At 43.4% G+C, this 17,058-nt stretch overlaps 1 protein-coding gene across 1 annotated transcript in view; it reads left to right on the top strand.

Moving 5' to 3' along the window:
* The first annotated feature begins 5,220 nt into the window (after positions 1-5,220).
* FMO4 (flavin containing dimethylaniline monoxygenase 4) overlaps positions 5,221-17,058 on the top strand; it is a 30,267-nt gene continuing 18,429 nt past the window's right edge. Inside the window, 3 exon segments of the mRNA XM_027086341.1 lie at positions 5,221-5,360; positions 7,548-7,736; positions 8,357-8,519. Of these exon segments, the coding sequence (XP_026942142.1) occupies positions 5,229-5,360; positions 7,548-7,736; positions 8,357-8,519 (484 nt within the window). The 5' untranslated portion in view covers positions 5,221-5,228.

The following is a 17,058-nucleotide window of genomic DNA, read 5'->3' as shown; positions in this document are numbered from 1 at the left end:
AAAAAAAAAAAAAAAAAAAAAAAAAAAAGGCTGGGGGTGTGGGGAGATCACAGATTTGTAGTGTTTGCCAGTTTCCATGATGTAAATAGGCCCACCATGAACAATGTCAAGCTATTGTGTAGAGCATTACTGTGTGTAATGCCAAGCTATCACTGAACTTGGAAGAGATGCATATTCTCACTCTGCAAGCCAGCTCCAGTACACCACTAGATAACATTTTGGGGACAATTGGAGAAATTTGGACTGTATGTTGGATGATGTTATTGAATTTATACTGACTTTCTTAGTATAGAAAGGGAGAATGCCCTTACTCTTGTGAAATATGTGCTGAAATATCCTGATGGCATCCTGATGTTTGAAAACTACTTTCAGATGTGTGTGTACAGGTGTGTGTGTGTGTGTGTGTGTGTGTGTGTTTCTGTACGTGTGGAGAAAGAAAGAGAGGGGGAAGACAATTTCAATGTGTCAAGTGGTTGCTAGTTGATGAAATGGGTGAAGGATACATTAGTGTGCATTAATAAAATTGTTCTTTCAACTTTTCTGTGGGCTTAATATTTTTCAAAAGAAAAATTAATTTGTTGCCAATAGAAGATTTTATATAAAAATCTGAATTTGCAGTTTCTATTGAAAGGAGCCTAAAACCTTGCAATTTGGGGCTTATGCTCTCAAATTACACCATTTAGCTGAACCTAATAGGTGGGGGATGTGCTTTCCAGTCAGATCTTATCTCGGCCCTCTTCCCTCATTTGGGTTACCTTCATGACCCCTGTGGGCATCTGCATTTGATCCCCTGGTCTGGAAACTGTTTAATGAGCTTAAGACGGTATTTTATGCTTGTTTCCAAGCACTCAATGGAGAAGAAAAAAAAAAAAAGATGTTGCCTATTATTATTATTCCCAGTGCTTACTTCTGTAATTATTCCTCTTCTGAGATATTAGCCCTAGGCTAATACCTAAAACCAATTTTACGCTTTTTCAAACAGGTTTTCAAACAGGTTTTACCAGCTCCCTCTGCTAACCCTTTCCAAAAGGATGAAACAGCTTAAATTCCTTATAAGTTCTGAATTTTGAAATCACACTTCTGGGGTTAGGGAACTCTAGACTTGGGAGAACTTGATGACGTGATAGTCACCTAATTGACTTTCTCCTATGGACAGTTCCTATGATGGTTCAAGGGACTAATTCAAGAGTCAGAATTTAGTACGTAGAACGTCTGTTTCACTGGGGATCGTGGTTTGGAGTGACTTGGCGCCCTCTAAAGGCTACAATGAGAAGAGCAGTCGCTTACCACGTGCTCCCCTTTAAGTTTAGGGCTCCGTCGGAACTGTGACGTTTAGGAGGGTGGGGAAAGGGGCAGAAGTCGTTTGTGGCCTTCGAATCTGACGGCTTTATTCTAACTCGTCATTTAGCCCTCCTTCGAGAACACGGAAGTATCAAGCTGGTGCCCTACACAACTTTTTTTTCCTCGGTGAGTATACTTTCTGTCACTAGCATGACAGGAAAAACGGATGGTTTTTGTTTTAAACCGAGAGTACTTTGATTAAAGTCAGCATTAGTTTATTTTTTATTTTTCTTTTAGAACAAGGAGTTTGTGTTTGGAATTTTTTTTTTTAAGACAAACACTATCTTTGGCTTTGGGCTGTGAGAAATAATTTGTCAAAATATCTGCTCTATGCCAACAAGGTAAGTGTCCTGGATTTTTTTTTTTTTTTTTTTTTTATGGGGAAATGTTTCCAGAAGCTGCTTTCACAGAGGATGAATACTTTCCTTGGTGAGTACACTCCTTAAAAATGAATGTGATCTTCTCCTTCGAGAGCCTCTTGATTAGGGTTAAAGCAGCAGAATTAGAGAAAACCAGGAAGCAAAGGAACGTGCTAAGGAAACAAAGTTATGTTGTAGGGGAAAACCACCCTGAAGGAAGGTGTGGGTGAGAATAACAGAATCATGGGACTGTCTGTGATTCCAGGCTCACTTCTGATTTCATCTTTTGGATGAGATGGAATTGTGAGGCACTGGGAAACACAAAATACTCCACAAGTGTTATGCTAGGAAATACCATAGCAAAGGAAGAGCACTGGTAGAGTGATAATAAGAAATATAAATAGATCCAAGTCCAAACTAATATAAATCATAATCAGCTACATAATTTGCTAATCATCCAAGTCTCTCCATGTCTCAAAAATGATTCCTGCATTTTCTGGTCTGTCAGGTATGGGATGGGGTTTCATGTTGTTCAAAAGTGCAGTTCAGGGCTTCCCTGGTGGCGCAGTGGTTGAGAGTCCGCCTGCCGATGCGGGGGACACGGGTTCGTGCCCCGGTCGGGAGGATCCCACATGCCGCGGAGCGGCTGGGCCCGTGAGCCATGGCCGCTGAGCCTGTGCGTCTGGAGCCTGTGCTCCGCAACAGGAGAGGCCACAACAGTGAAAGGCCCACGTAATGCAAAAAAAAAAAAAAAAAAAAAAGTCCAGTTCAGTAGTTTAGAGCTTCTTTCGATTAAGGAACTAAATGTCAGCAACCTTTTGACCTACAATGGACCTTATGTTTATAGCCCACTTTACAGTTTACAAAGAGCTTAACACACCTTATGTCCTCCCGCCCCTTCAAGCCTGCAGTCTTCTCTCCTGCCTTTCAATTCACATCTACTTTGGACACCAATTATTTGGCACTTAAACAGTCTCTAAGTCAGTCTGTAAAGGACAAGGTGTTTTTGCCCAGGAAAAATACAGCCTACTATGTGTCTCTAACTAGATCTCCAGGCATAGCTAAGCAGCCCAAGAGTGTCTACAAGCATTTGTACCCAGAGCACACTGCTATTACAGGACGTACCACATGATATCATGTGTGTCAGCCTCTCTCCATATAGTGGCATCTTCCTGTGGACAGTCACTGGGTCTATATTTATTACTATTATTTAAGTCACTGGCTCTTAATCATCTTGGGGGTCCCCACGCTTGGCTCAGTACCTGCCCTTAGAGGTACACAGGGTGCATCTGTTGAGTGAATTAATTTGCTGCCAGTCTATTCACTGCAGCACATTTTGCATTTTAACCAGATCAATTAACAACTATTTCTTTCATATTATTATTGCAAAAACACAGCACAGAGGGATCTGCCAATTCCAGACCTCTACCTAGTGCCCTGGAAGTTTAAGTGTTCTTATTGGTGGAGGCCATTTATTTCTGATTAAAAGCCACCTAAACCTTTTACTCAATCCAAAGGAAGTCATAGGTATGTTTGCCTATATGTTTCCAAACTTGTTGATAAATTTTATCTGCATGAGCTGTCTTTTCCGGGAAGAGAGGAAAGGAGGGAGTCAGTTAGGGAGGTGGGAAATGAATGCTGAGTAAATATTTGGTGCTAGGCAGTTCTGTGTAATTATTATCACTGTTTAAGACCCAAACGATCCTTCAGTATGGCTATTTTTCTTATTTGCAAACAGTAAATCTTAAGGTGTGTAAGTGGGTTGTTTGGGGTCACATGCCTAGTCAGTGGCAGAGACAGAGTTCAAACCCAGTTCTGCTGCCTCCAAAGTCCATTCTTATTGCAGCCTGCCCAACTCTTCCAAATCAAAAGAGACTTCTAAATAAACAAAAAGTCTCAGGGGGAAAAGTGTAAATTTTGCTATAAATAATGAAGCCAGGCGTGAAGGTCTCAACCTTACAAAGGGTAGGGTGGCAGGTAAGATTTGGAAACAGGCAGCTCTGAGAAATCCCTCTGACCCTTGTTGCAAGTCCCTGCCTAGATCCTCCTCTGGAACCAGGTGAGTCCGAAGGGTCCAAGGGCTCAGCAGTCTTCTTCTGCCCTCTGTAAAGTCAGTAACTTCACTTTGGTTTTGTGCCTGGGGGTTCTGATCTGGCTAGGAGGCAAACTACAAAACCAAAAGGACAAAATCCCCCAAGCCCAACCAGAAGGTGTGGCAGCAAACCTGAGCTCAGGTGAGGGAAGAGGCTTAGTAGCAGGAATCACAGGACACTTCAGGCTCTCAGACCAATGAGATGTGCACATCCAGGCTCATACTCAGATACCCAAAGTCTCTCCAGACTCAACCTCTTATTAGCAGAGTGGCCTTAAGTCGTGTTCAGTTATGATGCTATATGTTTTCCCATTTACTGGTATTCAGGGCTCAATAAATATGTTCTCCCTAGGTTCCTCAAGGCAAACACCACTATGGTAAGTGTCATGACACTACAAAAGTCACATAAGAGTTATACAGCAAGATCTCTCCTCAAAAAGTACCATGTCTTCATAGGCAAAGTCAAATCAGTTAAGTATATTTTATAAAGCAAATACTTTGAGGTCTCAACTACTCTTTGTGTGTTTCTCAGACTGGCCACGAGGGTTGAGGGAAAGGCAGCACTTGAGAGTGAGGACACCTGACACTTCAAAGTCTTCCGTGTGACATAAACCTGATTTGCTGAAATCAACTCGGTGGTTAGCCCATCTGATCAAAGCAAAAGCTATGTTGATGTTTGCAGAAGCCCAAAACATAAAAGCAAGAAAAACTGGTTATAAATCCCCATGACACATTCACACTTCCTCCAATCTTTCCTGACAACATGGCATCCCCATTTCCATATGACCATATGACCACAGTTCTGTATTATGGTGAGTCAACCTTTCTCTGTGCAAAGTTAAGAACCTCCCCTAAATGCATGTAATATCTTTTTTGCTGGCAGGACATGGTCCATGACTAGCTATTCTTTAGAACTTTAGACGCTTTGAATAAAAACTAACATTTTTGCTTGTTGCAATTCCTAGCATTTCAGAGGGACTAGGTGTTAGCAAAGAGTCCTTTTAATACTGAGAGGATCTAAAGTCTTAAGGGGATCAAGGTCCTGGCTACACTAGCTAATAATAAGAGCAAAATTTAATTGAGCACTTACTATGTAGCAGACACACTTCTATTACCCTTCCAACATATCTCAGTCATTTAATTTCATAACAAATATTTTAAATTGGTATCATTATTTCCACTCCCATTGTGCTGATGAGAAAACTGAGGCACAGAGAGGATAAACAACTAGCCTAAGGTCATACGGTAAATAAATGAAGCGAGGATTCAAACCAAACCAGTATGATTTCAGAGTCCTCATCTTTAAACAAAATGTGATTCTGCCTCAGCTCAAAGATGAAAGGATCACTGTAAAAGTTGACTTCTATGACAAGGGTTCCCTTCTAGCTTTGTCATATAAAGATGCTCTGTTCAACCTATCTCATACAGAACACACTATGGCCAAGCGAGTTGCAGTGATTGGAGCTGGTGTGAGTGGCCTGTCCTCCATCAAATGCTGCTTGGATGAAGACCTGGAGCCTACCTGCTTTGAAAGAAGTAATGACATCGGGGGACTGTGGAAGTTTACCGTGCGTAGTTCATACCCTCCCACTTCCACCAATCATAATCTGGCCGTTTGCTTTGTCCCTGCCGAGGCATGGTCGCTTTAGCCTACCTTGGTGATCATTACGGGAGCAGCTCACTGCAGCAGCACAAGTTTGTTATGGTGTTGTGCTGACCCCAGGCAGGATGCAGTCTGATAGGTGATGAACTTGGACAACTGGCAGGGTAGGGACAAGAGACAGTTGGAGGAGAGAGGAAGAAAGAGTTAAGTCTAATACACAAACATAGTATTGGAAGTTACGATGATTTCTGGAGCAGGGACATTGTAAGACAAAGTAGCAGCGTGTCACATTGGGTAGCTGAATGGCATTGGTGAATATGGAGCAGATCACACTTTAGGAAGGACAGAAGTTGGCATCAGGGAGTGGAGCCCCAGCCCCCAGGCATTGTTCAGGTCTTTGGGAAGAGAATTGGCAAGGGTGAGGCAAGAATCCAGACCTTGAAAGGTCTAGGGGGTATTTTTCACATTATCAGAAGAAAAAGAACACAGGCACTAATCCACCCTTCTTAGGAGTGTAATATGCAGCTAGTGGGGTATGCTCAAGGCTAGGCCAGCTATTAGGTGACTTGAGCATCAGGAAGTGGAGCTGGAAATGACTAAATACCCCCTGCCTCTGGCCAAAATTGGTCCTGGTTACTGGGGATAGCAGGGCCTTCAGAGGGAATAAAGGGACCTGCCCCAGTGGTAGGGTATAAGGTGTCAGAAGATGGGAGGCCCAAGTACTAAATGCTTTGGTTGGGGAGAGAAGAGCAGCCTTTAGTGGGAGCTCAAGGTTGGGGAGGGTGCTTCAAACTGGTATGAATGAGGGAAGCCTTCTTGGAGTAGGCAGCATTTGCCAGTCTTTGATGGATGGTGAAGAAAACAGAATAAGCAAATACATGTAAATGATCACAACCCTAGGATTATAGCATACTGGGGAAAAATAATTTTTTTCTGGTGTACTATGGGCCTCTTCAAGCCACCAAATGTCAATGTGGAAGAAAGTATTAGGTCTGCTGTTTGACCCCATGGTTGGTTTGGTTTCCTTCTCCTATTGTAAAGTGATACAGATTAATTTTAGAAAACAGTACTGAGTTAAACAAAAGAAAAATACAAATTAAATATAATATCAATTCTCATGAGTCAGCACTAACAAAATTTTGATGTAATTTTTTCCAGTCATACAAATACTTTTTTTTTTTCAAAAATGCAATTGTAGTATTCATTTTCATCCATTCAACAAGTACTTGTGTTGGCCCTCTACCAGGACCTATGGGAAACAAGATGGACAAGTACCCAGCCCTCCTTACTGTCTGGTGGGGAACAGAAACAGTAAACAGATCACTACAATGCAGTGCGATTGGTTCTGTGCTCAAAGTACAGTGTGCTGGGGCAGGGCACAATAGCTACCTTGTGAAGATCTGTTGGGTCATGGAAGGCTTCTTAGAGAACATGATGGTGAAGGAAGAGACTTGAAGAAGAAAACTTGGGCCACGAGAAGTTCACCGGTGCCTTTAATATAGATCTTTTTGTTTTGTTGTTTTGTTTTTGAGTGACAGAGATCGAGACAAGACAACAAGTTGAGGAGTCCAGGAGAAAACACAGGCTGCCAGTATGTGATGATTCTTTCATGACGACTGAGATAAGACAGAGAGAGACAAGGCTGGAAGGGGATACAGGTTGAAAGGGAGTTTTGTTTTGTTTTGAAAATTTGAGTCTTCAGTATTTTAAGTGTGGATGGGAAGGAGCCAATAAAAAGAGAGCAGTTGAAAATATCCATAGACAATAAATAGAAAAATTAGTGAGGAGTTCCTTAAACAAAGGCAAGAGGAAGAGGTGCAGAGCATGAGTGGACGGAATAATCATGGCAAGGGAAGAAGGAGAAGATAAGCAAGATAGACCGTGGGCCTGTGTTCATGGAATATTTTAAGGGCAGTGTCATTCTTGGAGAGCCCTATTAAATGCTGTTAGCTTCTTTGTAGATTGAGAAAGATATCGTATTTAACAATTCCAACCCCACCAATGATTTCTGATAACTATAGCATGGGGACCCAATGCTAACTTTTCCAGGAACTCTTTGGAATTACAAGTGGAACGCTAACTGCTGATGGTCTCTGTTCTCTTCCTCCTATCCCCCCACCACCCCATCAAGCTAACTGTGCTTTCACCACAGGAAACTTCTGAAGATGGGATGACCAGGGTCTACAAGTCATTAGTGACAAACGTCTGCAAAGAAATGTCATGTTACAGCGACTTCCCCTTCCAAGAAGATTATCCCAATTTCATGAAGCAAGAAAAATTTTGGGACTACCTCCAAGAGTTTGCTGAGCACTTTGACCTTCTGAAATACATTCGGTTTAGAGTAAGATACCTTGGGTTACGGAAGGTTAATGAGTAGGGGCTGGCCCATTCACCAATCTGATGGAAATGGGATACTTAAGTAAACTTCTTCTTGACTTTCTCTCTATATGAATAAGGCAGATAATAATCCTGCTGGTCATGTTTTACTCAAGTAAGTCACTAAAATACTGAATTTCCTGGTTCTTCCTCTAAATCCAGACTCTCATTCAGGATAAAATTTAGAATGTTTTTGAGAGGAAAGGAAAAATGGATTTTGTTCATGAAACCCATTGGGAAGAAATGACTAGAAGTCTGAACTACAGATATTATAATGGGTCAAAACTCATTTTCCTAAATTTTTTCAACATTCGGTGTTTTAATTCATCTCCTTCTCACCAGGAATAAAAACTGAATGTTTCTTCCTCGCAGTTCAGATGTTTTGGGTCCTAATCTATATGACCACTTTTGAGACTTTGCACAAGTTATTTAACTTCTCTAGGGAAAAGATAAGCCAATGTTAACAGACCTCCTATCGTGGGACTGACTTGGCCCACTTGAAATAACAGACATGGTTACCGTACAGTCACTGTATGAGGTCCCAAGATGACTGATGGAAAGCGAGTGTTTGTCTTTTGCTTTCAGACCACAGTGTGCAGCGTAACAAAGCGTCCTGACTTCTCCGAAACTGGTCAGTGGGATGTTGTCACAGAGACAGAGGGGGAGCTGGACAGAGCTATCTTTGATGCTGTCATGGTTTGCACTGGACACTTCCTGAATCCCCGTTTACCTTTGGAGTCATTTCCTGGTGAGTCATTTCTGCCTAAAACCATGCCTACTCTTCTGGGTTCTTCTAGAAGTTACTGATTTGTAATTGGAAATACTTCCTCGTGATTACAGACAACTTTATGTTTACCCTCAGAAATAATATGTACAAAATAACTTTGAAAGTTATAAAACACTATAGAGGTGTCAGATTTTATTATTTACTTATTAATATAAATGCTGATGTTATCATTTAAGTTTTATCATGCCTGTCTGATTCAAGCTCAGTGATCACAGAAGGCTCAAAACTATCAGATCGGTCATGAAAAAATACAGGCTTTGAATTTCGTCATTAAATTACAGGTCATTTGAATCAGGAGTGACCTGTAATTCAGTAACTTAAAGGAAGTGAGAATACAAGGAAACTTGACAGAATTTTTTTTAAGAAATAGACCAGAAATTATACATACAAAGAAATATTGTCACCCTTCAAAATAGTCATCACAATAATAATCCATCCACCTCTTAAAGCAGGGCTATCCACACAAAGGAGTTTTAGAAATTCCCCTTTGGAAATGCTTTGGATCCAATGGCACATTCTTTTTAATATACTCACAATTGGCAAATCTCCATCTTTTGAAGTCAAGTGAGGGTTACTAAAATGTAGTGAAGCTACTCTTCTTCCGTTACTCATAAGTGGCCCTAAAGGCAATTGAGTATGAAGTTTTGAAACTTCTTTTAGGAATTAAAAGAACCTTTAAGAAACGAAGATGTGAAGAAGAAAGTTTGCAAACCTTAGACAATAAAAAATGAAATATAAATCTTAAAACATAATCTCAAATTAACAAAATATTCTGTTTTCAAAATGTGTTAGGGACCAAGGGAGAATTCAGTACATAATTTTACAAAGAAGCAATATTGTAAATGGTGGGTCAGCTTCAGGCTTGCCGCTAGTCTATGGGCTAAATACATAATCACATAGTACCAAAGGAATATATAACTGCCTCTATAACAATGTTTCTATGAGGAAATGTGTCACAAGTGTCAAATAAGAGATGCTTTGGGAATTAAGTGTCTTGTCAGGTTTGAGGTGGCTAATCCTTTACTCCTAACTACCTTCAGTCCCACTGCGACTATAACTAAAGAACACTGCTGCAAAAGAGCAATCAGGGGCTGAGAGGTGATGATCTTTGTGGCAGCATGAAGTGTCCAGACTGGCGGAAGTGGGCCCAAGGAAAGAGACTGGCTAAACATAGAGTAGCAACATAGTTTTGGATCATCTTGAGAGCAGACATTTCTACATACTTTAATGACCTCAGGGAGGTGGAGGAGGAATAACTGTAGTAGAAATATTGAGGTGCCGCTTTCTTTTGCCCTAAAACCCAGATATTGGAGAAGGAAGAAACCCACACACGTAGATTTTAGAGGCTCCCCCTGAGGGGGTCTTGGTTTATGGCCAGACTTTAGAAGAATCCGTTATGGGGGACAGCAGTACAGATAATCCCAGTTTCCTCTGTGTTTCCAGAGTGAGGTATCTTGGTGCGTGGATACGATGTAAACTTTCCGGGAAGTTCTGGTCTGCTACAGTTCCCTGCAGGCAATGGCCCTGGATAAGTAGCATTTAGCATAATGGTTATGAACAAAGCTCTGGATCCAGACCCTGTGCTAGTTGCTTAATCTTGGATGAACATAACCTCTCTAAGCCTCAGCAAAGTGGAAATATAAGTTCCCATCTCAGAGCAGTGATGAGGATTAAATGAGATCATCCATGTAAAATACTTAGTATAGTACAGAGCACACAGCAAGCACTCTATAAACAATAGCTACTACTGTTATGAATCGTGACCTTTAGTAAGCTATTATCCACCAGCTGAGAATTGCTTGGAAGAACCTGCTTCCTAAGAAGCAGATGCGTCCCCCAGACGAAGAAGTATTTCTCCCTCTTAGTTAAGTTATAACCCCAGTTATAAGCCTCAGCAGCCATTCCATCTCCGTGCTGGATCCTCCCAGAGCCCAAACAGGAATCACGGGATGGGTGGCACCAAGTGCAGTTCTGCAGGTCACCCCTCTTGATTCTTCTCTCTCCCACACCAAGAAGTTGTGTAAACGTGACTCTCTAAACACACATCAGTTGTAATCATTAGTTACAGATTAGTGGTCGCAAATGCCTAATTATATTTGATCAATTATTAACAAATGTTCTTAAACTCTGTGAGCGTTGTGCATGGACTTCAAGCTTCTGGTCTTCCTTCTCCTAAGGTAGTTGCTAAGCATTTTTCAACACATTAACAGTAGGGGAATAAGTATAAGATGAAGAAACCACAATAGCAAACTATTCCAGAGATATTTGCTGACAAGGTAAACTAGGCCCTGTGCCTCCTAGCAGACCGTTTTTTTTTCTGAATTAGTAGTTTTGATTTACCAAATAGATTCCTTTGGGGCAGGGGAGGGGGCAAGGCATTATTGACGTATCATTGATTCAGAACTACCTATGCATTCCATACTTTTTCTTGGGTCCCCTGCTCAAATATGCAATTATGGAGAACCTATTATTTGAAAAGCATTGTGTTAGGTACATACAAAATCTATGAACCAAGGCTGAGCCCTCAGGAAGCTTCTCTCCAGCCAAACCTCAGTGAATAGGTTGAAGCCCCACTCTCTAATGCATTCGAGGCACGTGTTCTTCCCCCTTCTTGAAACCCTCTTAGGGCTTCGCTTTTCAAATTCCTAATCATCTTTCTAATGTCATTCTTTGAAAAAAAAAAAAAAATCACCTCCTCCAGGATGACTTCCCTGACTCAGTCTAGGCTGATGCCCCACTGAAGGCATAGTAACACCTCCTGTTCTGGGGGGCAGCACAGTATCATGCTTGACAGCTGAGCCCAGAGTCAGATGACCTGACTTCCCGTCCGGCTCTGCTACTTACTGTATGGCCTTGGGCAAGTTGCTTAATCTCTCTGTGCCTCCACTCTCAGCATTAGTAAAATTGCATCATAATATTGTTCACCCTATGGGGTTGCTGTGAGGTTTAAATTAATTAATATGTATACAATCCTTAGAAGAATGTCTAGAACTTGCTAGTAAGGTCTGAATAAGCGTTAGTTAGCTCTTGTCTGTTTACCTATTTCTCACTCGAGGATGAACTCTTTAAGGGTAGAGACTGCCTTTTATTCTCACATCTCCTAAACCTAAAACCTGAAACAGTGCCTTGGGCTATACAATGTTGAAAGTACAGGTCATGTAACATAGAGTTATTAACCAACTGTACTTTTTCTTGTAATGTCCCTTCAGGCCTCATCTGTGGGGCTTGTCCTTCTCCTGCCCTTGGTTGCAATTTCAGGCCATTCCCACCGCTTTTCTGCTCACTCTCAAATAATGAAAAGTCCTCCTCTGTCATCTTTTTTTTTTTTTTTTTTTTGGCCATGCCATGCAGCATGTAGGATCTTAGTTCCCTGACCAGGGATGGAACCCGTGCCCCCTGCAGTGGAAGCAGAGAGTCCTAACCACTGTCTGGACTGCCAGGGAAGTCCCCCAACTTCTCATTTTTCTAGCTGAAATGTTCTGTCTCGTGTAATAGTAAAAACTGGCAATTACCTGTAATGATGAAGCTTCTCCCCTCCCCCAGCCGGCTCCTGCTTTGTGCTGACAGCAGCAGTGAGAAAAGATGGTGCCCTTGGCTGCTCTCTTCCTCTGCCAGTTCCTCCTCCAAACCTTTCACTTACCAGCTGCAGTCTCTGGCCCTTCCAGAACTGGAGTCAGGGCAAGGACAAGAAGAAGTAAGGGGGCAGGAAAAGTCTTTCTTCACTGGCACTAACCAGGTGCTAGTTCTCTCAGGCCTTGGGGGTGTTTAAGATCCATGCTTTGTGGGGTGCTTTCCTAGGCTCTGCTCCAGAGAGACGCCCCATGACTACGGATCGTTCCGTGCAGCCCCTGTTGCTACAGACCAAGCACTCTCAGACTGGCCACTTTACAAGTCCCTAAACCCTAGCTCCTCCCCAGGTCATTTCCATAGACTATCTATTAAGGTCTCATTGCCAGTCCAGATGGCTACCTTGTGCAAAGTCCCTTTAAATTGGCATCAGACAGGCTCTCTCCTACATGGCTTTCATCTGGTCCACATGAGACATGTATTCCACACTGTCAGCAGTGGTAGATGAAAAACTTGCTACTGGTGCAGCCACCCCTTGCAGGCAGTTCCAGTCACAGCCTTTCAAGCGTGGGTCACACACCAGTCTCTGTGCTCCATAGACTCCAAGGGTCGAGGTCTCGCAGGGACCTTGAATATTGCTTCGTGTCAAGGAGACAAAAAATGCAACAGCACTTTAAAATCCTTTCCTGAAAGTCTCCAATTTCCAACCTCTGGCCACTTTGACTTCAATCCCTGAAAGTGAGAGGCAAAGGATCACAAAACCGGTCTGCATACACCTTCTTTGCAAATTCTGCCTAGTGGGTTTAGCACCTCCCTAGGAATGTGGCAACTATTTGTTGCCATATTTAGTGCATTTAGTTTTCAGCTTTGGGGGCCTCAGCAGGCAAAGACTCCTATTAAAACATTGTGTTATATATAGTAGCTCTTCAATAAATGTTATTGAGTAAATGAATGAATCAGTGGCTGTCTGGTAGGAGAATGATAGGTTCCAGGAGACAGTTTCATCTTTTTACATTAAAATTGCAAAAGTACTTGAAGTATTGGGGTGAGAGGCTGAGGAACACTCTAAAGTGCAGCGCCTCCCTTTCCGATTCATTGTCAGTGCTTCATCTCACCGGTCACAGGGTCTGAAGGTGGCTGGCCCCATCGCTGTTTATTTCCTCTGCCACCTCTCACTGCTGAAGCTGTTACCACCGACCCTTTCGAGCTGGTCCCCAACGAGGGTCCTCCTGCCCGGTGCTGTTCGAGCCAAGAGGCCAAATTTGGTTCAGAAGCAGAGGAAAGCTTTATTCTTTGATCAGAGAGTGGACAGGTGCGAGACCTGGCTCTAGAGCAGGCGACCCCCAGGACGTGGTGGGGCTGCTTTGCAGGGTTCTGTCAGCAGGGAGGGGGCAGAGACAGGCACAGGCTCACACTCCAGATCGAAGTTTGGAACCAGAGACTCTGCACACAGCCCATCACCGCCACCACCTTCAACTGAGGGTCACGTACTGCGCTTCTGCACACTCCCCTGAGCTGAGGCATCAGCGCAGCCGTTTCACACTAGGAACTCAGGTCTGAAGGGCCAGAAGCGAGGCCTCTGCACGCAGCACCCTGTGAGCAAGTGACACTAGACTAAGCACAAAGGAAAAGACAAAAAGGTTAAACTTTATCTTATTACCCAGACTAGGCTCTGCTGGTGACAAATCCCTCCTCTCTTTTGTCCTTCTCCTCATTCTTGAGGGGCGCTAGGGGGCGCAGGTCCATCTTTTGTACCCCCCGGAAGAGGACCAGACTTCTTCCCAGATGCCTTTTAGATGCGTTTGATGGTCACCAGGCCTCAACACTAACTGTTCGTATTGCTGAGCGACCATCATTTATCTAACCCTTTGGAGACAAAGGACACCAGATAATTTAAGATACATGGTCCAAATATTAGCAAGAGCAAGTTTTTCCTAAAAATGCAGGTATCTAGGTCTTTTGCCTGTAGGCAAACGTGCCCTGATATGGAGGCTCACTGCAGTGGCCTAAGTATCCCTGGTCACACTTTGTTGTTTTTTTGGAAGAAAAGCTTCAGGTCAGAGAGAGGTTCACATGAGTCAGGGGGGTCCATGGCCCCAGGCTGTCTCTCCGGAGGTAGCGTTTAGGGTCCTCTTCACTCAAGGGTGATGTGCCCACAGAGCGATCCCTGCAACGTCAGGGCAGAGTAGGTGGTTAGGGTCACCGAGTGGGGTCCGTTCCTCTTAGGACTGAGCTGGTCTTGCAGGCTGCTGGTTTTCCAGGTTTTTAGGTGTCCCCAGTCTCCTGGCCAGAATGGGTGGAGGGCCAGGTTGGTGGGTGCAGGCAGCACCTGGTTACCATATTCCATGAAAGCTTTCATAGTTTCTCCTCCCTGGAGGGCACACTTGAGTTGTTCCATTTCAAGTTAAGGCGTCCCTTCTCTCGGGCTCGGGTAGTGGCTGTACCATAGATGAGTTCAAATGCACTTAACTTTCACTTATCCCTTGGGGCTAATCACATGCGGAGCAGGGCAACTGGAAGCAACTTCATCCAGTCTTCTTGAGTTTCTGGACATAGCTTGGCTAAGGCCCATTTCAAAGTCTGATTGGAGCTTTCTACTCTCCCCAACAACTGAGGTCTCTAGGCTGAGTGCAAAGTCCGCCCACAGTGCCCGTTATCCCCTTCATCACTTGAGACACAAATGCTGGACCATTATTACTTTGTAGGGACCCTGGAAGCCCAAACCTGGGAATGATTTCTTTTAGTAATGTTTCTATACACCCAGAAAAAGAGTCTACTAGCACCAAGAGATACCTGAAATTGCAAGGTACTCTCGCCATGCCAGTGAAATGTCTGCTAATCTTCCCCAGGATATGTCCCTCTGGTCTGAATGGGCCTCACCTGGGGGCCTCTAGGGGGTCTGGTGTTGGAGTTGTTCATTGTGCAGATGGGGCATGTCTCAACTATCCGACTGATTATACTTTTCATGCCAGGAGTTACCATGACCTCAACTAGCCAATTATATACCTGTAGTGAGTTCCTTGATGAGCCTCCCTGATGGCTTGACAAGCTGCAGTTTGGGTGAAGAAGTATTGCCCGTGTTCACTAACTAGCCACCCATGGCCTCCTAGATCTCTGTCGAAGCCCCATTTTCAGGCTCTGTTTAATTCTTCCTCTGTGCAGATTGAGGAACAATTGGATGGATCTGGCCCTTGAGGTATGAGGGGTAGTTGCCAAGTTACTGGTTCTAGGGCTGCCCTTTCAGCAGTTGCATTGGCCTTGTCATTTCCCTTTATTACCTCTGCATCCTTCTCTTGGTGACCCCTACAATGAATCACTCACCTTTTTTGGAAGCTGTACTGCTTCTAAGAGCTTCAGTATTTTTAAGCCATGTTTCACCTGTTTATTCTCCACAGCAGGCATACTTCTTTCCTTCCAGGTAGCCCTGTGTGTGAAGGATGGCATATCCTGGGAATCTGTGTAAATATCTGTGTAAAATCTTCCCTGTCTAAGACTCAGGTGAAGACTATCAACTAGGCCTTTTGGACAGAAGTCCCTGGGGGTAGGCTTCTTGCTTCTATGACTTAGGTCTGGGAGGTCACTGCCTATCCTGCCAGCCTTTTTCCTTCTCTCATAAAACTGCTCCCATCTGTGAATCATTCCTCTTCAGTGTTTGGGAGAGGTCACTTCCTAGGTCAAGGCGACTGGAATAGATCGTGTCTATGGCTTCTATATAATCATGCTCCAAGGGCCCTATTTCTGTGGGTAGCAGGGTAGCAGGATTTAGCCTGTGACAGTTTTTTTATGGTAACAACTGGGTTGTCTAAAGGCATAGCCTGAACTTGAATCGACTTTCTGGGGGTTAGCCATTCTGTTCCCTTAGATCTTAACTGAAGCCTGAACCCGGTGTGGAGTCCGTATAGTGATTGGCTGACCAAATGTTAACTTTTCAGCCTCCTTTAGCAGGGTTGTAGTAACTGCTATTGCTGGTAGACAAGAAGGCCATCCCTTAGTAGTTTGATCTAATTGTTTGGAGAAATAAGCAACCACCTGAGTAAGGGGTTCCATTTTTTGAGCTAATACCCTAAGGGTGATTCCCTTTCTTTTATGAATGTAAAGGTCAAAGGGTTTAGCTAAATTTTGGAGGGCCAGGAGAGGAGTCTGAAGTAACTGCTTTTTCAATTCTTCAAAGGCCCCTTCACATTCTGAATTCCATTCAAAAGGATCATTATCTTTTCTTTTCAACTTTTCATACAGAGTCCCAGCTATTAAACCATAGTTAGGGATCCAGATGTGGCAAAACCTGGCCATCCCCAGGAAACCCCTAAGCTGTCTTTTAGTTTCAGGAGGGGTGAGGCAGCAAATGACTTCTTTCCTTTCCTGGGGTATGCTTCTCTTGCCTTCTGTGAGAATGAAGCCTAAGTAGGTCACCCTAGTTTGTGGTGTTTGAACCTTTTTCTTGGATACCTTATATCCTTTATGTGCTAGGTTGTTCAGGGTGGTTATAGTATTTTTGTCAGAGGCCTCCTTAGTAAGGCTGGCAATCAGAATTTCGTCTACATACTTGAGGAGGGTTCCCTCCTCCAGATGTAGATCTTTTAGGTCTTTAGCTAAAGTTTCCCCAAAGATAGCGGGAGAATTTTTGAACCCTTGAGGCAGGACTGTCCAGCAGTATTATTGTTTTTGTTGCATGTTTGGGTCCTGCCACGCAAAAGCAAAACTTTCTTGTGGCTCTGTGGTTAATGGAATACAGAGGAAGACATCTTTTAAATCTGATACAGAGCCCCAGGTCCTGGTCGACGGTAGAGCGGCCAGCAGGGTGTAGGATTAGACACTACTGGGTGTATATCTTCAGTGGCTTCATTGACTGCCCTGAGGTCCTGTACCATCTGGTATTTCCCATTGGGTTTCTTTACAGGGGGAATGGAGGTATTACAGGCTGACTGACATGGTC

The sequence above is a fragment of the Aethalodelphis obliquidens genome, unplaced genomic scaffold (genome assembly GCF_003676395.1).
Source record: "Aethalodelphis obliquidens isolate GAN/ISIS:26980383/991018 unplaced genomic scaffold, ASM367639v1 scaffold55, whole genome shotgun sequence".
In the NCBI taxonomy this organism is placed as follows: Eukaryota; Metazoa; Chordata; class Mammalia; order Artiodactyla; family Delphinidae; genus Aethalodelphis; species Aethalodelphis obliquidens.
Note: the sequence above shows the minus strand (reverse complement) of the source record. Positions and strands in the feature narration are given on the sequence as shown.